At 35.6% G+C, this 25,690-nt stretch overlaps 1 protein-coding gene across 8 annotated transcripts in view; it reads right to left on the bottom strand.

Annotated features, from left to right (window-relative positions):
- The window catches only part of ZMAT1 (zinc finger matrin-type 1), a 44,905-nt gene that overhangs the window by 6,825 nt on the left and 12,390 nt on the right, over nt 1-25,690 (bottom strand). For 2 of the 8 annotated variants that reach the window (XM_053891396.1, XM_019438513.2), the window contains 5 exons: nt 21,694-21,800; nt 14,345-14,446; nt 14,076-14,250; nt 12,217-12,501; nt 3,518-3,617 (listed from right to left, as the gene is read on the bottom strand). In XM_053891396.1, coding sequence (XP_053747371.1) covers nt 3,518-3,617; nt 12,217-12,501; nt 14,076-14,250; nt 14,345-14,446; nt 21,694-21,800 — 769 coding nt within the window. Of the gene's footprint in view, nt 1-3,517; nt 3,618-9,378; nt 11,414-12,216; nt 12,502-14,075; nt 14,251-14,344; nt 14,447-21,693; nt 21,801-25,690 lie in introns of those variants that run through there. The other 6 variants (XM_053891400.1, XM_053891397.1, XM_053891401.1 and 3 more) reach the window with 6 other exon arrangements.

The raw sequence follows: 25,690 nt of genomic DNA, 5'->3' as shown, positions 1-25,690 counted from the left end.
GGAAGGAAAACATCCAGACTCATTCTATGAAGCCAGTATTACTTTGATTCCTAAACCAGACAGAGACCCAGTAAAAAAAGAGAACTACAGGCCAATATCCCTGATGAATATGGATGCAAAAATTCCCAATAAGATACTAGCAAATCGAATTCAACGGCATATAAAAAGAATTATTCACCATGATCAAGTGGGATTCATTCCTGGGATGCAGGGCTGGTTCAACATTCGCAAATCAATCAACGTGATACATCACATTAATAAAAAAAAAGAGAAGAACCATATGATCCTGTCAATCGATGCAGAAAAGGCCTTTGACAAAATCCAGCACCCTTTCTTAATAAAAACCCTTGAGAAAGTCGGGATAGAAGGAACATACTTAAACATCATCAAAGCCATTTATGAAAAGCTCACAGCTAACATCATCCTCAACGGGGAAAAACTGAGAGCTTTTTCCCTGTGATCAGGAACACGACAGGGGTGCCCACTGTCACCGCTGCTGTTTAATATAGTGGTGGAAGTTCTAGCACCAGCAATCAGACAACAAAAGGAAATCAAAGGCATCAAAATTGGCAAAGATGAAGTCAAGCTTTCGCTTTTTGCAGATGACATGATATTATACATGGAAAATCCGATAGACTCCACAAAAAGTCTCCTAGAACTGATACATGAATTCAGCAAAGTTGCAGGATACAAAATCAATGTACAGAAATCAGTTGCATTCTTATACACTAACAATGAAGCAACAGAAAGACAAATAAAGAAACTGATCCCATTCACAATTGCACCAAGAAGCATAAAATACCTAGGAATAAACCTAACCAAAGATGTAAAAGATCTGTATGCTGAAAACTATAGAAAGCTTATGCAGGTAATTGAAGAAGATATAAAGAAATGGAAAGACATTCCCTGCTCATGGATTGGAAGAATAAATATTGTCAAAATGTCAATACTACCCAAAGCTATCTACACATTCAATGCAATCCCAATCAAAATTGCACCAGCATTCTTCTCAAATCTAGAACAAGCCATCCTAAAATTTATATGGAACCACAAAAGGCCCCGAATAGCCAAAGTAATTTTGAAGAAGAAGACCAAAGCAGGAGGCGTCACAATCCCAGACTTTAGCCTCTACTACAAAGCTGTCATCATCAAGACAGCATGGTATTGGCATAAAAACAGACACATAGACCAATGGAATAGAATAGAAACCCCAGAGCTAGACCCACAAACGTATGGCCAACTCATCTTTGACAAAGCAGGAAAGAACATCCAATGGAAAAAAGACAGTCTCTTTAACAAATGGTGCTGGGAGAACTGGACAGCAACATGCAGAAGGTTGAAACTAGACCACTTTCTCACACCATTCACAAAAATAAACTCAAAATGGATAAAGGACCTGAATGTGAGACAGGAAACCATCAAAACCTTAGAGGAGAAAGCAGGAAAAGACCTCTCTGACCTCAGCCGTAGCAATCTCTTACTCGGCACATCCCCAAAGGCAAGGGAATTAAAAGCAAAAGTGAATTACTGGGACCTTATGAAGATAAAAAGCTTCTGCACAGCAAAGGAAACAACCAACAAAACTAAAAGGCAACCAACGGAATGGGAAAAGATATTTGCAAATGACATATCGGACAAAGGGCTAGTATCCAAAATCTATAAAGAGCTCATCAAACTCCACACACGAAAAACAAATAACCCAGTGAAGAAATGGGCAGAAAACTTGAATAGACACTTCTCTAAAGAAGACATCTGGATGGCCAACAGGCACATGAAAAGATGTTCAACGTCGCTCCTTATCAGGGAAATACAAATCAAAACCACACTCAGATATCACCTCACGCCAGTCAGAGTGGCCAAAATGAACAAATCAGGAGACTATAGATGCTGGCGAGGATGTGGAGAAACGGGAACCCTCTTGCACTGTTGGTGGGAATGTAAATTGGTGCAGCCGCTCTGGAAAGCAGTGTGGAGGTTCCTCAGAAAATTAAAAATAGACCTACCCTATGACCCAGCAGTAGCACTGCTAGGAATTTACCCAAGGGATACAGGAGTCCTGATGCATAGGGGCACTTGTACCCCAATGTTTATAGCAGCACTCTCAACAATAGCCAAATTATGGAAAGAGCCTAAATGTCCATCAACTGATGAATGGATAAAGAAATTGTGGTTTATATACACAATGGAATACTACGTGGCAATGAGAAAGAATGAAATATGGCCTTTTGTAGCAACGTGGATGGAACTGGAGAGTGTGATGCTAAGTGAAATAAGCCATACAGAGAAAGACAGATACCATATGGTTTCACTCTTATGTGGATCCTGAGAAACGTAACAGAAACCCATGGGGGAGGGGAAGGAAAAAAAAAAAAGAGGTTAGAGTGGGAGAGAGCCAAAGCATAAGAGACTGTTAAAAACTGAGAACAAACTGAGGGTTTATGGGGGGTGGGAGGGAGGGGAGGGTGGGTGATGGGTATTGAGGAGGGCACCTTTTGGGATGAGCACTGGGTGTTGTATGGAAACCAATTTGACAGTAAATTTCATATATTAAAAAATTAAAAATAAATAAATAAATAAATAAATAAATAAATAAATAAATAAATAAATATTTTTTTTAAAATAAACAAACAAAACCACAATTTGCATCAGGACTCCTGTATCCCTTGGGTAAATTCCTAGCAGTGCTATTGCTGGGTCATAGGGTAGGTCTTTTTAATTTTTTGGGGAACCTCCACACTGTTTTCCAGAGTGGCTTGGAACTCTGAGATTTTAAAAAAGAGTCTAAATGAAGGTTAATTTGGTGAATTGCACAATTTAGCTCCTACGTATTCAGACTCAAAGTAGATATTTTCAACTAGAATAAAATAATATAACAGAAACACTATGGTTTGATTTTCAAAGCAACAAACCAAAAATACAATACCCAAGTGCCCCTCTGTCCTGCTATCTGACTGATCAAGTCCCTAATTGTCTACTTAATCCTCTCCTCCTTGAAACAATAGAATAGAATGGAATAAATATTTATTGTGCTATTGTGTGCCAGGCCAGGAAACTTACATATATTTTTGTATTTCATTATAACCACTTTAAATTGGAACTGTCTAAAGTTATACACTTGTTAGAAAGACAAATCTGATATTCCAGTCCAGGTCTAACAGCAAGACCTTTGTTCATAACCACTATACCTTGCTGAAAGGATGATGACCAGATCACTGTATCCCTGGAACTAAGCCAACCTTCCAGGAATTATTTGAATTTTCATGGCTCAATGAGAATGAGAAGAACAATGCTGTTTGGTCAGAAGAGGTGCTAATTATCCAGCTCTGCAAGTATACTATCATGGCTAGAGAACTCCCTACGAGATTCCACTACCATGCACTTTGTGACAAATACCATTAACTGTATCACTTCATAGGGAAGTGAATGCCTACAAAAGTTTTGTAAAATACATGCAAGGGTACTTGACAGAAACCCTACTCTCTGGTATCACAGGAGCATTTTAGCAGAAAATACTTACTTAATTTGGTGTTCACTTCCTTGCATATGGGACCGGAACATTTCTAAAGATGTAAAGGTGATATTACAAATATGGCAAACGTAGGTCCTCATACTAAATGCTGAAAAAAGAGAGTCAAATTTAAGGAGGTCAATATGGACAGGAATTTACTAGAGATCATCTACAGAACTTTCCCAATTTAAAGGTAAGGCCCAGAGAGGTCAAATGACTTGGTCAAAGTAAAAGAGCAGGTCAGTAATAGAGCTAACCTCTCAGAGCCCATGTTTCTTAATTTAAAGCCCAGAATTCTTCACACTACACTACACTACACTACACTACACTACACTGCTTCTTTAGCCTTGGCCTCTTTCTTGAGACTATTATCTGCCTGCCTATTGTTTCTACATGGAAGTGCAGTAGACACTTCAAATTTAGTATGCCCAATTAACCTTTGCCTCTTAATCCCTTAATCAACCTCTTTTTTCTTGCCCCTAATTATCTTGCCATCCAACAAAAACATGAAATGTTCCAAAAGATTAAACAAAAACAAAGTTTTACTCTCTTACATGAAATCACTGTAGTGCATTAATTTACCAAAAGTAATTCCCACAGACAGATATTAGAAAAGAGAGAGGTTCAGTGAGCCCCACTCTCAGGATAAAAGCTGAAAGAAAAATTCTAAAACAAAACTACTAGTTACTACTTCAAAAGAGTCAAAAACTATAGAATAGGTATGCCAGCTATTTCTCTGTTCTGCTTCTTAGGTAGAGCTGAAAGCAGAGGATAAATTAATCTTTATTTTCTTAACCTCATCATCCTTCCAATTTCTCTTTGGTCAGAAGTAGAAAATTAATAAATTTCATAAGCCAAATATAAAATAATCCCACCCTAAAGAAGAGGCAATAAATTGGTGGATGCAGTAATTTTAAGATGAAGCATGTTCATCTTTTAAATCAAACAGCAACTTAATCATTCAAATGATGCTAAATTAATCAAGGATATTGGTCTTGTCCAAGCAAATATTATTCATAGAAACAGAAGACTATTGTTAATGAGAAAGAAAGATGCAACTTTGAATAACATGAGGACTCTGCTTACTACTGACATAACTCTAGTGGGCCAAGGAGAGCTCAGCAGGTTATGCCAAAGACTGAATGAATGATTCCTTGTAACTATCCTTTCTCCCAGTGGTCTGATTTCATGCTAATCAAGTCTATTTCTGATTATAATTCGGCTTCTCATATTCTTTGATACCAAAAAAGGAATACCCTGGATGATATATCCAGGTTTTAAAAACCCTAGGAACTGAAAAAAGATATTATCCTCTCCTACCATAAATCAAAACCAGAATGACAATATATTAACTTAAATTACAATGTTTCCCAGACTCCAGAATTACTTGAAGTATTATTTAAAATATAGATCCTTAAGGAGCGCATGCTCAGTTGGTTGAGCATCCGACTTCGGCTCAGGTCATGATCTCATAGTTCATGAGTTCTAGCCCCACGTTGGGCTCTGTGCTAACAGCTCAGAGCCTGGAGTCTGCTTCAGATTCTGTGTCTCCCTCTCTCTCTCTGCCCTTCCCCCACTTGTGCTCTGTCATTCTCTCTCTCTCAAAAATAAATAAACATTAAAAAATTAAAATATAGATCCCTAAGCCTCTCCCTGTAAAACATGATCCTCTGTCTCTGGGACAGGGGACTTATGTTTTAACAATACCCCAGGTAATTATTCTTAGAGAATGTGTGGGGAATACACTAAGAGAATACCTTTATAGTTCCTTGATTATTTATCAGCGTTTTCTAAGTTTGTGGTCTCGTCAGTCCCTGATTTGAGGCTGGTCAACCCTGAAGATTTTGGACTTCCTGCAAAGCTAAGGACTAAATCCAGGAGTCTGCATGTTCACAACAATCCTTTTCAAAAAATTATCAATACCCTTATTTAACAACTGTGGAAATTAAAGCTCATATTTGCTTGGCCAACACCATACATTTTGAGAACACCCAAGTTATGCACGATAAGCAGGAATCCTGGTTTTGTCTGTGTTAATGGTGCTCAATGTTAGCTACACATTAGAACGATGTGGAAAACTTTAAAAATATTAATGTTACAGCTCCACATTGGACCATTTAAATCAGAATCTCCAGGAGCAGAACCAGGCTTTCTTACTTTTTGAAAGTGTTTTACAATAGCCAAATTATGGAAAGGGCCTAAATGTCCATCAACTGATGAATGTATAAAGAAATTGTGGTTTATATACACAATGGAGTACTACGTGGCAATGAGAAAGAATGAAATATGGCCCTTTGTAGCAACGTGGATGGAACTGGAGAGTGTGATGCTAAGTGAAATAAGCCATACAGAGAAAGACAGATACCATATGGTTTCACTCTTATGTGGATCCTGAGAAACTTAACAGAAACCCATGAGGGAGGGGAAGGAAAAAAAAAGAGGTTAGAGTGGGAGAGAGCCAAAGCATAAGAGACTCTTAAAAACTGAGAACTGAGGGTTGATGGGGGGTAGGAAGGAAGGGAGGGTGGGTGATGGGTATTGAGGAGGGCACCTTTTGGGATGAGCACTGGGTGTTGTATGGAAACCAATTTGACAATAAATTTCATATATTAAAAACAACAACAACAACAACAACAAAAATAAATAAAATAGAAAGTGTTTTAGATGATTTTTCTATACAACTGTTGTTGAGCACCACTCCCCTAAATTATCAAGCTGATGATCTTCATTATGATTATAAACTCAGATTATATTTTAGGGATTTTACATATTTGTTTAGTGCTTATAAAGAATATAGTATTCATAATGTTCTCCTCAGTTCCTCCTTTGCTTCTTCGCAGATTATATCAGGAGATTATAATATACGTAATAGAGGTGTTTAGAGAAGCTTCAGGTCACATATAAAAGATACAGAGGCAGTTCTGGAACTGTAGTCTGATTACTATTACCTTAGCCTTTGTCTTTTTCATACACTGATATTCTGTGTTGTTTCCTAGATACAGACATCTCATAAAATAATATATTCAAAAAATATATCTCAAAAAATAATACATAAAAAATATACTAAATGGTATAAACCTTTTCTGTGAAGATATGAAGCCTATTTATTGGCTCCAAGATCAGAATTCCTGGTCTAATTCTCTGCAACCTGACTCCCCTGTTTCTTTTTCTTTTCCTCTTTTAAATTGAAGTGGAATTAATATATAGTGCCATATCAGTTTCAGACACACAATATAATGATTAAACAATTCTATACATTACTTAGTGCTCATCAAGATAAGTGTACTCTAAATCCTATTTATCCACTGTGTTTCTTACACTTTCTATTCTCCTATCTGAGTCTGTTCCTTGGCCCTGTCCAGCTTTATTGCCTTCAGCTCTGCTAGGACTCCTTGTTTCTGACTTTACCCAGAAACTCAAGCTTCTCTGCATCTCATACCATTCAGAATCTTCCATAACCTAACACTTGTGGGGCCCACTTTTCTCCGAATCACAGTCCTATCTCATAACTCCCCAGACTAAGATCTTTGTTTTCAAAGAATAGATTGGGGGAAATTCATGTCTTTATAGTCTAATGTTGTGGTTCTCAATCTTGGCTCTATAGCCCAATCACTTGGGGAGTTAAAAAATATAAAACAAAACACTAGTGTATAGGTTCTAGGGATTCTAATTTAATTTATTTGAGGGATGGCTTGAGCATTGAGATTTCTAAAAGCTCCCTGCATGATTCTAACATGTAGTCAAGGTGAGAACCATTGGTCTAATAGCTTAAATGAAAAGTAATCAATTGAGAGTTGCATGTAAGCAAAAATGCAACTCAATGTGGGATTTAGTTTATGAGGAAAAATTGAAAATGTCTAATTTACCTATTTTAAAATTATGACAGGAGAACAAAACATTTAAAAAAAAGTAACCTTTGTTTAGAACCTATTCTGTGATGGGTACTGCACATACTGTTTCATTTCATCCTTTGTCAATCCTGTGAAGTAGCCTTATTTTCATTTTACACCTGAGGAATCTGAGATACAATTGGGTAAATGACTTCAAACATATCTCCTTCTAAGGATAAACAAATCTATGTTTACCCTTCTATGTGACACTGCCTCTCAATTAACAATTAGCAAATATTGAGAAAAAATATATACTCATTACCATATAACGCACTGAGATGGATATTGCAGAATAAAATATAATCTTTTGTCTTAAGGAAGCTAATTCAGTTAAGGAGCTATAATTAATGCAATTGTCAATGAACAGTGAAATCTGTGAAAAATCACAAGAAGGAGAGAATGTCAGGGGGATGAATGTCAAGGGGAGAATAGCTAGAGTAGTGAGGGAAGTTATGATGGATCTTGGAGGACAAGAAGAATTTGAATCATAAGGAAGGTAGAAAAGGGCATTCCAGGGGATGGAAACAGTATCAGATATGGCAGAGATAGAAATGAGTATGATGTGTTGATTTCAAATAATCTGTTCAACAAACACTGAGGGCCTATATGGCACCAACCATCATGCTAGATTCTAGGTGTACAAGATGGATAAAATGGGCAGGTTTCTCACAAACCCAAGTGAGAAACAGATATTTAAATAAAGGATTTCATTCTAATTAGGTAAAAGGTAAGAAGTATGCTTAAGGGGTATGGAAGCTCAAAGAAGTAGAGGCACTTAAGCACAGTGTGGTAGTCTGGAGAAGGCTATTGGAAGAGATGATGCCTTAGTTAAACGTGGAAGGATGAAAATTAGTTAACTTGATGAAAAGAGTTGAGAAGATTATTGTGCGTAGAGGGACTAGCATGAAAGAAGCATATAAGTGCTTATAGGAGCTTCTTAAAATTTGGAATTGTTGTAGAATAAAATAGAACAGGACAAGATGGAGAGACAAAAGGGTGTCAGGTCAGAGAGATGTATATGTTATGCTAAGGGGCCTAGACTTTTTATCCTGTGTATTGTGAAAACTTGAAATGCTTTAAGTAGTAAGTGACATAGTCAGCTGTGTGTTTTAGACAAATCTCTCCTCTAGCTGCAATATGGAGGATAAATTTGAGAGTAACAAACCTTAAAGCAAGGAGACCACATTTATGTAAATATACTAGGCCAGGCAAGAGATAAGGAAGGCATGGGCTAGAACACATGGAACAGGGAGATTGGTGAAATATACCATTAAAATTGGCATAACTTAGTGACTGATTGAATGTGGGATATAAGTTTACCTGAAGGGTGTGAGAAGGGGAAATGTAGAAGAGTGGAAGAGAGTCTTGGAGAGTGGGGCAGGTTTTAATACCACTGCTGAGAGGAGAGTGAAGAGGAAGGTAAAGGATTAAGTAGGACTTCAAGTCCATAGAGGTTGGATTCCAAGACTTTCAAGGTACCCAATCTGTAGCTTTACATAATTTTCCATAGCATCACCCAGTACTCTGAATATAAAAGTAGAAAAGGTGGACCGTGGAACTGATCTAGGGTTGAATTCTTGCTACTAGGGAGAGAATAACAATGAAGTATAAGTAAAGCCTTCCAAAAGGTTGTTACAGAATTGGGAATGTGAAATTATGGTAGTGCAAACGCAATGGAAGGGTACAGGAAGGAAAAACAGTTCTAATAAGACTTGATAAGACTTGCTGATGGACAGGATGTAGCAAAATTCAGTAGTCGAAGATGCCCTCAAAGAGTCAAATGTAGGTGACTAATAAATAGTGGTACTACTGGTAAAGGCCGGAATCTTGGGAAATTAAAGTTGGTTTTAGAGAAGATTATTAATTCCATTTTAGATATGTTGAGGTACAGGTGAAGGTGAAACATCTAAGTGCAATAACGAGGCTACAAATTAGTAAAATAAACAAAACAAATACAATAAGTAAAAAATGCATACATACTTTAGTTCCATATCGTTATGGTAGCCATCCCTGTGCTAATAAGATCTGGGCTGGATGAGGGACATGAGGAAAGCAGTGAGAATGATGAAAAAAGACAGAGATTAGGTATAGTAGGAGCACATACAAAGTGGATGGAAAATAAGGCAGAGACAGAAAGAAGGGTTATAAGTGAAATAATTAAGGTGTCACATGTCAAGTTGTTTTTGTCTTACCACTTGATTGCTTATAATATGGGTTTCTGTTCTGTTCTTTGAAATTCTCACTAGCTAATTTAAATTCTTCAGCCAGTTTTTAAATCCTCAAATATTTACTCTTCTTAAAATGGAATAGTCAAAGTAGTAAGGAAAATTTGTTCTATTATGCTAGTGGTCAGCACTCCCTCCCTGGCCAGATGAAAATTTCACCAAAATCTTTCTTCTCTTATACTAATAACCTTGAAATTTGAGAGTGCTAACATGACCCTCCCTTTAGAAGTGACCAGAGTACACACACTTCTCATAACTGACTCAGTTCCAATTTTACCTAATTCTAGCCATTAAATTAGAAGGTACTTATTTCAGATATCATCACCCCAGCAATAGGAAAAATACTGTAACAAGTAAAAGTTTGGCATTTCTCCAAACATCTACTACTTTATGAAGCCCTACCACTTCTATTTCTACACTTGTCTAAGACAACATTCTTCAAAATCCTAGATAGAAACACAGATCTCTATGTAACTTTTTGGGATATGTTGAATCATATTAATTAGGAAACTTAAATACTATAAGCATAGGGTTAGCACTCAACATATCAAAATTAATAGTGCACGGATTCATATATTAAACTAATCTCTACTGAGGTAGGCCTAATCTGTGCCAGTTTCTATCTTTAACACTTGAAATACAGACAAGTTAGATGAAGTCCTTACCCTCAAAGACCTTACATTCTGGTGGGAGATAAAGACACATACAGAGAAAATTAGACACACAGGCTAAGGAAGCACAGAAGATAAGTCTTGAAGGAAGTGAAAAGGCTTCCAGGGAAGTAGCATGTTAATGAATGAGTAGGAATTGAAGAGAAGATGTTTCAGACAAAACGGCAGCATGAACAAGGGCAGAGAGATGAGAAATAGGGTAATAGTTTCTGGAAACCAAAAGCAGTTTTCAGGTTCTGACCTAACACAGATCATGGCAGGAAGTAGGAGGGGATATGCCTGGAGAAGGCAGGAAGGAGCAAGATGGCAAGGAGCTATGAAGCTTAGATTTTTATCCTCAGAAAATAGAGAAACAATCGAGGGTTTTAAAGTGAGGAATGGCATGGAAAGATGTGCACTTTAGGTGAAACACTCTAGTGGTTAAATTAAGGGTAGATTTGGGGAGACAAAACTGATGGCAGGGAGAGTAGTTAGGAGGTTGTGGCAATGTTCTAGAACAATGCTTCTCAAAATTTATTGTGAGTACAAATGATCTAGGGATCTTGTCAAAATGCAGTTTCTGATTCAGTAGGTCTTCAGTGAGGACTGAGATTCTTTTTCTAACACGCTCGCAAATGATGCTAACGATGCTGGTCACAAACCACACTTTGAGTAGCAAAGCTCTAGGAGAGATGTTGAGGGCCTGATCTAGTGTGGGAAAAGCAGGGCTAGAGATAAGGGAACTGGTAAAACAGTCTTAGCTTTGTGTTTCATTAGATATAAGAAGTGAAAAAGGTAATTTTGGGGGAGTCACAGTCGACTACAGGTTTCTACTTTGAACGAATGGAATTGAAATGGCTATGAAGTATTCAGGTAAAGCAGTAGCTGCCAGTTGGATATGAGTCCAAAGCTTGACAGAAAGGTCATAAGCATACAGATAAGATGAAATCAGGGTAACAGATCAGATCATATTTGTATAGTGAGGGCAAAATGGAGCCACAGGAACACCTACATTTAGGTAATGAATTTAAAAAAGAGCCCCCAAAGAAAACAGAAAAGAAATAGAAACACACAAGAAGAGTAGAGCTTTAGGAGTTACATATGACAAAGATTAGGGCTTTAAGGAGGGAGTGATAAATATTTTCACATGAAGCAAAAAGTTCTAGTAAGGAAAGAACTGAAAAAGAACAGTGAGTGGAGGAAGAGAAGTGGGTGGAAGAGAGAATATGAAACGCGAATAAAATATACTAGTAGTGAGAAGGTGCCTGTGGGGGAAAAATGAAAAAAAAATATGGTTAGAAGAGCAAGTGGATTCCTTCAGTCAGGATCAGAATCTTTATTGTGCCTGAATTCTTGCCACTCTTTCTAGTTCCTTTGTTAATACTCTCTCCTTCCCACTTCTACAAATCTAAATCATATACTTCCTCTACGAACATTTTCTGAACCATGATGTTTTACTCCCCTGGTTACCAAAAATATGTACACAAAAATTCATGCCTGTAGCCTCTTACAATGAAGTATCATTAACGTAACTAGTTTACACACTTGCTCCTTCAGGGAAAATGGTATACCCTCATTTGTATTCCCAAGAATAAGTAGCCTAGTACCTTAGAGACACTTAAACCATACTTAGTAACTAAATAATATAACTACAGTGTCACTAATTAAAAATGCTTCCTTATGTACCTATGACATAACATGAGACCATGGGAATACCTGTACTCGATTTTATAACTAATGAAGGTCATCTAAACTTTTCTGAGTCTCATTTTCTAGAAACCAACAGATGGACCCTGAAGTCCTTACTCATCTAAAATTCTATAATCCCATGAGTACTATCAACCTACTACTCAATATGAGTAAAATGATATATACATAAGACAATATGTTTCATAAAATATAACTTTTCTATGAAAGAGTTTTGGTATATTTTTACTGTTTACCATTTGCATCTGATTTTGCTGGAAGAGGTTTCTCTCTTATCTTGTCTACAAACTTCTTCCTAGCTTCATTTCTTTTGTGTTTTTTCCCAACATAATGTTGTTGGGCCATTAATGGACTATTAAAGGAAGCAGGACAGAGCTTGCAATACTTGTTTGGATTATTCAAATCCAAAGCACTGCTGGAAGAGGAAGGCATAGTCTTGTCTTTAATCCCACCTGGAGGAAGCTTGACAGCAAGAGGCTTCAGAAAAGTTGATTCTGCAGAAGTAGTAATAGGCACACCTGCTGAAATAATTGTAATGAGAAGTGATCAACATGTATTCAGCTATCAGATCTCCATTCATTATAAAGTATTAGGGAAATTCAGAATTCTTTGAAAACTTGCTATCTTTGGACTTTTTCCTCACAGGGCTGTTGGATAAAGGTACTCAGGTTAAAAAGAATTTCCTTCTGTGAAAACAAAAATTTGGATGCAAGTCTGACACCAAGTTTCTCCAACAAAGGTACAGGAAGGAAGAATATCAGCATTAGCTTTTAGCTTATTACATTAATTTGAAAAATAAACGAAAGCATGAGAGTTTAGGATGATTCTTGAAATTAGTGAGGGTAAAACAGAGGGTGCCAACTTCTAAGTTGGTGCCTTTCCTGAGTAGCACAGTAAGTCTATTCAGTCCAGATTTGTGGTGTTTGTATCAAAATAAAATTTATGCAGTTATTTAAGGCTATACAATAATGTTTCCACAATTACAGTTATTTCAGAGCTCTTATATTTCATAACCTCTCTGAGCTCAATTTGATGAATTGTGGGGACTGAAAATAAGACTTTACACGATAATTTCTATTGTAGGACATACTGATTCCAACCCTCTTTGGACTGACAGGAAGAAAAACAAATATGCAAAAATTAGAAAGACTAGAATAAGTTTAAAAATAATTCTGATTTAATTTATTAAGATAAAAGTATGTTTTAATGCTGTATGAGGCCTACAATATGAGTTGGAAATTAACCTTGTTAAATTTTCCATGCTATGCATGCCTTATTCCTAAAGTGTTGAAGCTAGTGTGAATGTGATAACTTATTTATTGCAGAGGATTAATCATCTCATTTTTTGTTCTCATTTTTTGTTCAAAACACAAGTTTGATTTTTCCAGGGTATACTCTTCCACTTTAGGCCAGAAGTGAGATCTTTGTGATAGATTTCTCATGTGCTGGTGACTCAACATCACTGGAAGGAGGAAAGAGGCAATGTTTTATAGTTCTCTGTATCTTTGGGATCTAGCATAAAATAAGTGCTCATTATTGATTGATAATGTTGGTGGTACTTTTTCTTTATATTCAGAGGAAAAAAGCAGTGAACTATCAAGTTTGAAGGAGAGTCCATAAGATATGTATTTCTTTTGCTTATAGTTATAGTCAGAAAATGCTACACCGTAACTATATTATGATGAAGACACTGGTCTGAACATGTGAGAGAATGCTTTAGAAAGTACTAAAGAAAAAAACTGATAGATGGCAAGGGGAAGAAGTAAGAAGGAGCTAAGATTTTGTGATTTGATTAGAACCTGGACAGCTCAGGCTGCTTTTTATTGTTTCTTTATAGCAGCATAGCAAAAAACTTGTTTTCATTTGTATTTAATAAACTGAAAAGGAAAGGTCATAACATTTCTTAAAATTCAGCTAGCAATTACAATCTCCATACTAAATGACAAAGACACAGAAAGAGATTACTGGGCAGAAGAACAAGAATCCAGTTATTGCTCCAGAGTGAAAGTCTCTCTAATTAAAAAATGGGTAGCAGGTTGGGAAAAAATGACAGGGAGGCCCTGTATGGAAGCTAAAGAGGTGAATATAACCTTACCCAACTCTGGCTGAAATCCTGATGGAGATACCTGATCATGCTCCTCCATTAATTGCTTCAGTTTTTTAGCATGGACTTTTCCCACATAGTGAGACTGAGCAACAACTGGAGAGCTAAATATCATGTTGCAGAGATCACAAAATTTGTTTCTGTCCACTACATTACTCCTATGCACCTGAAATAAGCACAATGTTGAAATAAGCACAATCTTGTTAGAATGATTTGATAACTCAAAGTTTAGAATTATGACATCAATATAGGCCACTTACCTTAAATTTCTTAACATCCATCTTCATTTTCTTACCAGGCACTTCGTTTTGTTCCCCATGAATTTGAGAATAAAACCTAACATTTTGAGCATGTTTCTCACTCTGAAAAAAGATATAATATGACTTTGTACATTCAATGACAGAGGCACCCCAAATTTACACCTCTCTGAATTTCAGGATGGCATTTGTGAGTTGTAATATATGTGGTGTGTACCAAGTTTACGAAAGAGCTTCACATGCTTTTTCAAATCTCTAAATCTCAGTTAAAATAAAAATAATACTATAATTTAGAGGTCAATAACTTTATGTTCTTGTTTTTAACAGGCTCCTGGTTGCTTCTCAGTATCAAATTTCTTCTGCTTACTTACACATCTTGGGCAACATACCCAGATAAAAGACTGCATGTTTCAGCTTCCCTTTCAGCAAAATGTAACCATATGACTAGATTCTGGCCAAAAAGATATAATCTGAACTTTTCGGTGGAACTTCTGAGAAATCTCCTTAACAGGCTGGGAGATGAGCCCCTCTTCCAGCCTTCTTCCCTCCTGTTTCTGGAATTAAGATGGAAAGGTCAGAGTTCAAACAGTCATCTGGGACTATGGGGGATCTTGAGGACAAAAGCTAGCTCATCAAAACAGAAAGACAGAAAATACCTAGGTCCCTGATGATGTCATGGAACTGTCATATCAGCTTTGCACTGGCTACCTCTCAAATTCTTTTATGTGAAGATTTTAACCCTTCAAGGTTAATTAAGCACATTAGAGATTAGAAAAATCTCTAAAAATGTGTAACAAAATATATAAGAATAACAAAAGTATTGGTGTTGTGGTAGAAGGGAAACTAATATTCCTGAGCACATGCTGTGAGACAATCACTACAGAATTTTAAATTATGAAATATATCCATCTTATAGAAAAGCACAGGAAATAATATAGCTGAAGCCCATACCCACCACATATGTAGTTCTACTTCCTCATGCCCACAATCTCTTCCTCCTCACTCTCTCCCCATTAGTAACCACTGTCTTAGAGTTGATCTATATCATTTTATTTCATGCTTTTCCTTTTTTACCACATATGCATGTACCCATAAATGGTATTATATACTATCATCATTTAAAATTTTTATGAAAATAGAACCATTATATTCATATCCTTTTCAATTTGCTTTTTATAACTCTCTATTATATTTTTAAGATTTACCCATATTGGTACAGATAGTTCTCATTCATTTCTGCTACATGCTGCATAATATTCTACTCTATATGTTACCCATTTAGTCATATATTGAAGGCAGTTATATTTGTTTATTTTGCTATTAAAAGCATTTCTCCATTGAATACATGTAAACACATCTCTTAATATACATGTCCAAGGCTTTCTTTAAAGTAGATACCTAGAAGTAGAATTCTCTTGACTTACAAGATTTGAGGATTTTTAACTATAATATGTATTATAAAATTTGTCCCCAAAGATGTTGCAGCAGCCCACAACTCCAAATGCAATGAATTTAAAGGTTTCTGTCTTTGTATATTCTCCTGAAGTGTTATGTGCTATTAGATTTTAATTTTTGACATGATGATTTTGATAACACAGCTCATCACTTTAACTTACATTTCCTGTATGATCACTAGTGAAGCTGAGTATCTCTTCTATAGCCTGTTCATATTACTTTCCCATTTTTCTATTGGGTTGTTTCTTGTCCTAACTGATATATAGTCCTTTATATATTCTAGACACTAATCTTTTGTTACCTACATGGGCTATAAATACCACTCAATATGTGATTTGTTTTTTACCTTTATGATTTTTTTCATATAAATTTTCCTGACTACATCTTTATTTTAAAGCTATAGCAATGAAGCAAAACTCTTGTACAGAAAGGCAAACAAAGCAATACAATAACACAGAATAATAGCCACAAAACAAACATATATATGAAATTTAGAATATGAAAGAAGTGTCACTACAAATCAATGGGGCAAGAATGGACTGTGAAATCAACAGTGCTGAGACACCTGGCTCTCTGTATGGAAAAAATGTCATCAACACCCTCCTCCACATGCAAAAATCAATCCTAGATGGATTAACACTTTAACATATTAAATAAAACTTTTAAAGGTATTAGAAGAAAATAGAGGGAAGTATCTATATGACAAAAGTGCAAGAAATGGTTGCTTAAACAAATAAGTATATACAAAAAGGGAAATATTAATAACTGCAACATCATTAAAATTCAAAACTTCTTTGTCAAAGGTTAGTTGGCCGTATAATTGTAGATTTATTTCTGGGTTTTCTATTCTGTTCCATTGATCTATGTGTCCATTTTTGTGCCAGTACCATACTGTTCTTTTTTAATATTTATTTATTTATTTTGAGAGAGAGATAGAGAGCAGGGGAGGGGCAAAGAGAGAGGGAGACGGAGAATCCCAAGCAGGCTCTACAGCTGTCAGCGCAGAACCTGACGTGGGGCTCAAACTCATGAACTGTGAGATCATGACCTGAGCCAAAACCAAGAGTCGGAGACTTAACCGACTGAGCCACCCAGGCGCCCCAGTACTGTTTTGATCACTAAAGCTTTGTAACATAACTTGAAGTCTGGAATAGTGATGATACCTCCAGCTTTGCTTTTCTTTTTCAAGATTGCTTTCACCACACCAGGTATCTTGTGGTTCCATATAAATTTTAGGACTGTTTGTTCTAGTTCTGTGAAAAATGTTTTTGGTATTTTGATAAGGATTGCATTAAATGTGTAGATGGATTTGGGGAGTATAGACATTTAACAATATTTGTTCTTCAAATCCATGAACATGGAATGTCTTTCCATTTCTTTGTGTCCTCTTCATTTCAGCAGTGTTTTATAGTTTTCAAAGTACAAGTCTTTCCCCATTTTGGTTAGATTAATTCCTAGGTATCTTACTGGTTTTGGTGTAATTATAAATGAATTTATTCCTTAATTTCTCTTTCTGCTGTTTCATTATTGGTGTATAGAAATGTAACAGATTTTGGGGCGCCTGGGTGGCTCAGTCAGTTAAGCATCTGACTTCAGCTCAGGTCATGATCTCATGGTTCGTGGGTTTGAGCCCTGCATTGGGCTCTGTGTTGACAGCTCAGAGCCTGGAGCCTATTTCTGATTCTGTGTCTCTCTCTCTCTCTCTGAACCTCCCCCGCACACACTCTGTCTCTCTCTGTCTCTCAAAAATAAGTAAACATTAAAAAAATTTTAAAAAGTAACAGATTTCTGAATGTTGATTATGTATCCTGTGACTTTACTGAATTTGTTTATCAGTTACAGCAGTTTTTTAGGTGGAGTCCTTTGGGAAAACTGGACAGCAACATGCAAATGAAACTGGACCACTTTCTTACATGATACACAAAAATAAATTCAAGATGGATTAAACACCTAAATATGAGACCTGAAACCATAAAAATCCTAGAGGAGAACATAGGCAGTAACCTCTTTGATATGGGCTGTAGCTACTTCTTTCTAGATAGGTCTCCTGAGGCAAGGTAAACAAGAGCAAAAATAAACAATTGGAAATTCATCAAAACAGAAAGCTTCTGCACAGCAAAGGAAACAATCAACAATCAACAAAAAAAAAGTATGCAGGCAACCTGCAGAATGGGAGAAGATATTTGCAAATAACATATCTGATAAATGGTTTGTATCCAAAATATATTAAGAACTTATCAAACTCAACACCCCAAAATGAGTAATTCAATTAAAAAATGGGCAGAGGAGGGGTGCCTCGGTGGCCTGTTGGATTAACCATCTGACTTCGGCTCAGGTCGTGATTTCACAGTTTGTGAGTCTGAGCCCCATGTTGGATTCTGTGCTGACAGCTCAGACCCTGGAGCTTGCTTTGGATTCTGTGTCTCCTTCTTTGCCCCTCCCCCCGCTCTCTCTCTCTCTCTCTCTCAAAAATAAACATTAAAACTTTTCTTTTAAAAATAGGCAGATGACATGAATAGAACTTTTTCCAAAGAAGATATCCAGATGGCCAGCAAACACATGAAAAGATGCTCAATATCACTCATCATCAGGGAAATACAAATCATAACTACAATGAGATATCACCTCACACCTGTCAGAATAGCTAAAATCAACAACACAGGAAACAATAGATGCTGGTAAGGATGTGAAGAAAGGGGAACCCTTCTTGCACTGTTGGTGGGAATGAAAATTAGTGCAGCCACTATGGAAAACAGTATGGAAGTTCCTCAAAAAGTTAAAAACAGAAGTACCCTGTGGTCCGACAATTGCACTAGTGGTATATATCCAAAGAATACAAAAATACTAATTCAAAGGGATACCTGCACCCAGATGTTTATAACAGCATTATCTATAACAGCTAAATTATGGAAACAGCCCAAGTATCCATTGACTAATGAATGGATAAAAAAGAAGTCGTATATATATACAATGGAATATTACTCAGCCATTAAAAAAATGAAATCTTGCCATTTGAAATGACATGGATGAAGCTGGAGAGTATAATTTTAAACGAAATAAGTAAGTCAGAGAAAGACAAATACCATATGAATTCATTCATATATGGAATTTAAGAAACAAAACAAACAAGCAAAAGGAAAAATGAGAGAGAGAGAGAGAGATCTCTTAACTATAGAGATCTAATTAATGGTTACCAGAGGGGAGGTGGGTTGAGGACAGGTTAAATAGGTGATGGGGACTGAGGCATGCACTTGTTGTGATGACAACCAAATGTTGTATGTAAATGTTAAATCACTAAATTCTATCCCTCAAACTAATACTACACTATATGTTAAACAAAAATTTGAAAAAAAGAAAAAAATTGTAACCTATAAAATCTAGAATAAAATTGATGATAATAAATGAAATTTTAAGAGACATATATAGCCAATTTTCTATTCTTATTAAAACCATATTGGGTTTCAAAAATGTATTTTGGAATTTTAAAGAAAAACAATTCATTCAAAAGTACTTATTTCATAATATAGTGAATAGCAAACCTGGCTCTTAGGAAATCTAGCTTTGCTTTCCCCAAAACTTTCCAGAGTAGAATAGCCTTTCAAAGGTTCAGAATTCTGTAAAATGTTTTTATTAAAAAAAAACAGTCTTTTTGAAAATATATAAACTTTCAAAGTACTATAATTGGCAATGTTTTAAATATCAATCTCATTTTATAAAGTGCCAACTTTTTATTATAGGCTAGTAACAAACATTTTGTAGTCATACAATGTGTAAACTTATCTATGTTTGCTTTTTAGTATAATACATTTTTTTACAGTGCATTTTTATTGACTGCATTATTTGTAGAGTCTATGAAAATAAGGAAAGTATATTATTTATAATTTAATCCCCCTAACAATCCAAGCTCTGAAATACTGGAAGTTCTCAATAAATATTTGTTAATAAAAAAGCCACAACATTACATAATGCCTTATCACCATGAAAATATTACAGAAAAAATAAAAAGATGTAATGATAGGGCAGATTGTCCAGAATATGCTCTTATATGAAAAAACAAGTAAAAACCAACAGATACAATTCTCTTTTGTTAAGATGTGTGTGTGTGTGTGTGTGTGTGTGTGTGTGTGTGTGTGTGTGTGTGTATGCACGTGCAGAAAGCATACTGGAATCATACCAGCAAAAGAAAAGTTAAGTGATGGTTACCTACAAGTGACAGAATTATAACTGAATGTGATTTTCTCATGATTTTGTGTATTTTCTACGCTGAATAGTACTTCGTAAGCCCATAAAAAGCTGTTTTTTTCACATTTAAATTCAAATGGTTCTAACCACAGTTATCACAGAGCCCCTTGATTGTGTGTCTCTCTTTACTAACTCTGAATCTTTGAACTATGGGGTCTGAAGATGTACTAGGCACTTTCACATATTTGATTTCATTTAATTCTCACACGTTTAATAAGAGAGATTTTACCACTCCTATTTTGCAGGTTCAAGGAACATGCTCAGAGAGGTAAAATGACTTGCCCAGGGTTACACAGCAGTGATGGAGTTAAAGCTTGAATGTATGTCCTCTCAATCCACATCTAACAAAATTTCCCTGTCATTACAGTAATTGAATCCCAGTCAACGTAAGAAGGAAATATAGCTACCAATAATATTAGCAATGGACAAAATGAGACATTTTTTTAAAAAAATTAATGTTTATTTTTATTTTTGAGGAAGAGAGAGACAGAGCGTGAGTTGGGGAAGGGCAGAGAGAGAGAGGGAGACACAGAATTTGAAACAGGCTCCAGGCTCTGAGCTGTCAGCACAGAGCCCAACACAGGGCTCAAATTCGGAAACAGCAAGATCATGACCTAGGCCGAAGTCAGAAGCTCAGCCGACTGAGCCAACCAGGCGTCCCTAAGACAAGATGTGTTTTAAAAAGTAAAGCTGCCATTATATTTTTTAGAGTAAATTTATCTAGTACTTTTAGTAACCCAGACCCTAGATATGAAATAAATCCAATAGCTCACTGTATAGAAATGAGAGGTAACACCAAATTAGAGAAAAGAACACTGGACATGAAAGAAGGAATCATTTTTAAGCTTAGTCATGCCAATGATGCTATGAAAAATCATGATCCCTCTGGTACTCAGTTTTCTAATCAGTAAACCAAAGGAGTAAGAACATTAAACATTCCTTCTTCCAGTTTTAGAATTTTATGGTTCTGTGCTTAAAAACATGTTGGTTAAGAGGAAACTGAGCAGCTTAGTCGGTTAAGTATCTGACTCTTGATTTTGGCTCAGTTCATAATCTCATACTTTGAGACCGAGCCCTATGTTGGGCTCTGCGCTGACAGCACAGAGCATGTTTGGGATTCTCTCTCTCCCTCTCTGCCCCTTCTGTGCTTGTGTGCATGTGTGTGTGCATGGGCTCTGTCTCTATCTCTCTCAAATAAATAAAAACAAACATTAAAAAAAAAACTGTTGGCTAAGTCAAATGCAAGACAGGTTCATTTTGTTTTTATAGCCTTCATTTACTGTACACAAAGACTCTGGAGTTTTATAATATGCCTTGATTAACATTAATAGTTACCTACTCAAGCTTTAAAATGCCTCCCTTATATTTACTACAAGCACTTGAAGAGACAGTGGTTTGATGAATACAAAGGGAGGCAGAATGGTGTAAATAAAAGAAAAGAAGCTCGGAATCAAAAAGATTTTAAACTCAAATTCCCCAAACTTAAGCTAGTAAAGTTACTGTCCCTCTCTGAGCCCGTCTCATCATCCATCAAAGGGAAATAATTCCACCTACTTCACAGGATTTTCATAAGAGCCAAAAACGATAAAATATGAAGTTTATCTGCCACATTTAAAAGACTATATTAGATTCTATTCCCATTATTTTTAACCTACCTCATAATGTGAAATCCTTTGTGATTCAAACTGTAGCACCACTCCACATATATTACAAAAGTTATCTGTAAAAAGTTCAGTCTTTTCCTGTTCATTCCAAGTCATATCTATGAATAAAATAAAGGGAAGTGAGACACATTAATTAATACTTAGAAGTTATCATTTTCATTCATTTCACATGTCACCTCAAATCTGAGTACTTACGAGGCTACAGTAATAGCTTTTTGCTTAACGAGTATGCAATTTAAATAAAATGTGTATATTAAGTATGCTTCCAATGTCTGATACAGCAAGAGTTACTTATTTAGTATGATAAGTCTAAGCAATACCATTCCAAAAGGAAAGTTATGTTATGTGGGGTATCAGTAACTTCATGAAATTCGTAGAATGATCTAGGGCACCAATAATGAAAGGCAGGATTAAAAAAAAAATAGCCTTGGAATTTTGTTTTACAGCAGATAATTCTTAGAAAAGCATTGTTTTAAGACTATCACCTGTCTAGAGCTATGGCTCCAATGTTACCTAAAAACAATTTGGAACCACTAACTTTGCTGATGGTAGGCAAACATCCTCCATTGTTTTTTTTTTTTTTAAACTAGCATGTTCATCTGGCCAAACATGTCTCACACAAGCCCCTCAAAGCTATAAAATAATGTACATATAATAACATCTAGAAATTATACTATAGTGTTTCTCACTGTATTAATAACACATATTGAAACTTTCTGCATTTACACCTGAGGTTCACACTTCTATCAAAAGTTCTTAACAGCTGCAATGTATTCTGACAAAGTTTATTAGCTTATCTATAGGGTATAAATCACAAAACATCAAATTTTGCTTGCTATTTGGCATTTAAATGAATAAGCTGATACCACATATTTATGGAGAAATGCCAATAACACATTAAATAGATAAAAATTGTAGAACAATAAATATATCAAATTCCCAACACTAACAAAAATTAAATATACACCACATAAAAAAATATGAGAAGTTATAAATTAAATTTAAAAGTTGTTAATTTTGGGAAATGGGGTTGGAAAAGGAACAAAGGGAGAAAATTTAACATTTTATTCTTTTCAATTATCTTCTTTTAATTTTTGCAAAATACATATAAGCCTTTCTATTTCAGTCAGTTAAGCATATGGCTCTTGATTTCAGCTTAGGTCATGATCTCCTGGTTCATGGGATTGGCCCCGCCTCGGGCTCTGTGCTGACAGCATGGAGCCAGCTTGGGATTCTCTCTCCCTCTCTGTCTGGCCCTCACCCATTCTCTCTCTCTTTCTCTCTCTCTCTCTATCAAAATAAATAAACTTAAAAAAGCTTTTAAATATACTTATTTTAGCAGTTATTTTGGATATCTTCAACTAAGCTTAATTTTCAGTATCACTGTATGCACTAAAAAGGCTTATTTAAAAAACTGTCCAAGATAAGAATAACTGTAATTAACATCACTAATCATTAGGGCAATGGAAATTAAAACCACAATGAGTGTCATTATACCTGTCAGAATGGCTAAAATAAAAAACACAAAAAAATCACAAGCGTTGGTGAGGATGTGGAGAAAAAGGAACCCTCATATGCTATCAGTGGGAATGCAACATTGGTGCAGTCACTGTGGAAAACAGTATGGAGCTTCCTCAAAAATTAAACATACAATTACCATATGATCTACTAATTCCACCACTGGGTATTTACCCAAAGAAAACAAAAACACTAATTTGAAAAGATACATGCACCCCTATGTTTACTGCAGCATTATTTACAACAGTCAAATATAGAAGCAACCCAAGTGTCCATCCATAGATGAGTGGATAAAAAAGATGTGATATCTTACTCAAATGTGGAATATTACTCAGTCATAAAAAAGAATGAAATCTTGCCATCTGCAACAACATGGATAGATCTAGAAAGTAGAATGCTAAGTTAAATAAGTCAGTCAGAGACTGACAAATACCATACCATTTCACTCATACATAGAATTTAAGAAACAAAACAAATGAACAAAGTAAAAAAGATACAAACCAAAAAACAGACTTAAATACAGCTCAAAAACTGGTGGTTTACAGAGGAAAGGTGGGTGGGGGAAGGAGTGAAATAGATAAAAAGCATTAAGAGTACACTTGTTTTGATGAGCACTGAGAAACATAAAGAATTGTTGTATCATTATATAGTACATCTACAACTAATATAACACTGTATGTTAATTTTACTTTAAAAAATAAAGAATAACTGTAATTAGGAACATGTCAGAAATGCCTTGACAGTTAAATATTTATCCCTGTAATATATAGATAGCATCCCCTCTGAGTTTAATTTTTTAGGTTGCTTTAGAATATATATGATTTATCTAACTCTGACTCTAAACTCAGCAAGATAAAGAGGTTAAGATGCATTTCAGGACTTCCCGTGTTTCAGAATTAACGATTATATGCAATCTGAGTGTGCTGGTAAGATTTCAAATTTCCCTTTAAAATTTTTCACTAGTAAATATTTCATTTGTCAGCAATATAACTTATTATGGAGAGAATGTATCCTTTAAGAAGACAAAAGGAAACTACTAATTTAGAGGTTCAATAATTCCTAAAGTTTAACACTCATTTCTCTCCTAAATATGGAATTAAATCTGGAACTATTTAATTCCATATTTCCCCAAGTCTCAGTACTCAGTGTTCGAAACTGACAGACACTCAAATTTGGAAATACCAAGTCTGAGTATTTTAACCTAGACTTTCATTACTGGTGCCCCACATCATTTCCATGAAGCCCATGAAGTTACTGGCATCCCTTTACCTTTTTCTTTAGAATGGTATTGCCTAGATGTACTGCCTTTGACTCATTTCCTCAAACAAGTTCTTGGTCTGTTTTTCTTTATTAAATGGCACAATATTCCAGGCTTAAAATCTCAGCCTTTCTTCTCCCCAGAAAAAAACACTATTTCATATCAATTTTAGCTTATAACATTATTTCATATTCATCTCTTCCTTTTCATTTCCCGTAACACTACCCTTATTAGGCCATCAGTGCCTTTAGGCATCATTTAACTTTGTGATATTTATTTATTTATTTATTTATTTATTTATTTATTTAAAATAATTTTTTGATTGTTTATTTTTGAGAGAGAGAGACACCTAGTGTGAGCGGGGGAGGGTCAGAGAGAAAGGGAGACACAGAATCTGAATGAAGCAGGCTCCAGGCTCTGAGCTGTCAGCACAGTGCCTGACATGGGGCTCGAACTCACAAACTGTGAGATCATGACCTGAGCTGAAGTTGGCCGCTTAACCGACTGAGCTACCCAGGCGCCCCTAGCTTTGTGATATTTATTGAAGTTAGTTTCAAAGTACTATGGTAGATTCTGGAAAGAGATAAGAAAAAAGATTGAGCATCTATTGAAGGCCTTCTATGTGTCAAATAAAACAACAGCTTACCCCTATAGTCCTTAAAACAAATCTGCGAGGTAAGTGGCATTTCACATATTCTGAAGATTAGAAAATAGGGATTTAGTACAATCAAAATTACTTGTCACATCTGTTATTTGGTGGAACTAAAACTGGAAGTTTCTCTTGAATTTTTCTATTATATGTACATAACTATCCACATGTTGGAAGTGACACAGCAAGTAAATAATTCCTAATCTCAAGGAATTTACAATTTAGTAATTTTAGTAAGTGTATAGCCAGTGTATAGAAAAAACTATGATCCCCATATGAAATGTCAGAAGTGATATAAAACACAAGGTACAGTGTGTTCCTGCTGAGGACTTTTGGAAAAGCTTTCTAGAGAACAGGTTCTGAACTAAGATTTAAAAGGTGTATATAATTCAGGTAAAAAAAAACTGGAATAAATGTTCTTGGCGAGAGGCAAGTATATGAAAGACAGTAATTGAAAGGTTGCCATGAGGCCAAATCATAATTGTCTTCACTAGGGCATTTGGATTGAATTTTGCATTCAAAAAGGGAAAAGAAGTGGCTCACAATGGGCATATGAATTAGGA

The sequence above is a fragment of the Panthera pardus genome, unplaced genomic scaffold, assembly GCF_024362965.1.
Source record: "Panthera pardus isolate Hobbes unplaced genomic scaffold, ASM2436296v1 HiC_scaffold_27, whole genome shotgun sequence".
Taxonomy (NCBI): domain Eukaryota; kingdom Metazoa; phylum Chordata; class Mammalia; order Carnivora; family Felidae; genus Panthera; species Panthera pardus.
This window is presented reverse-complemented; position numbering and strand designations above follow the sequence as displayed.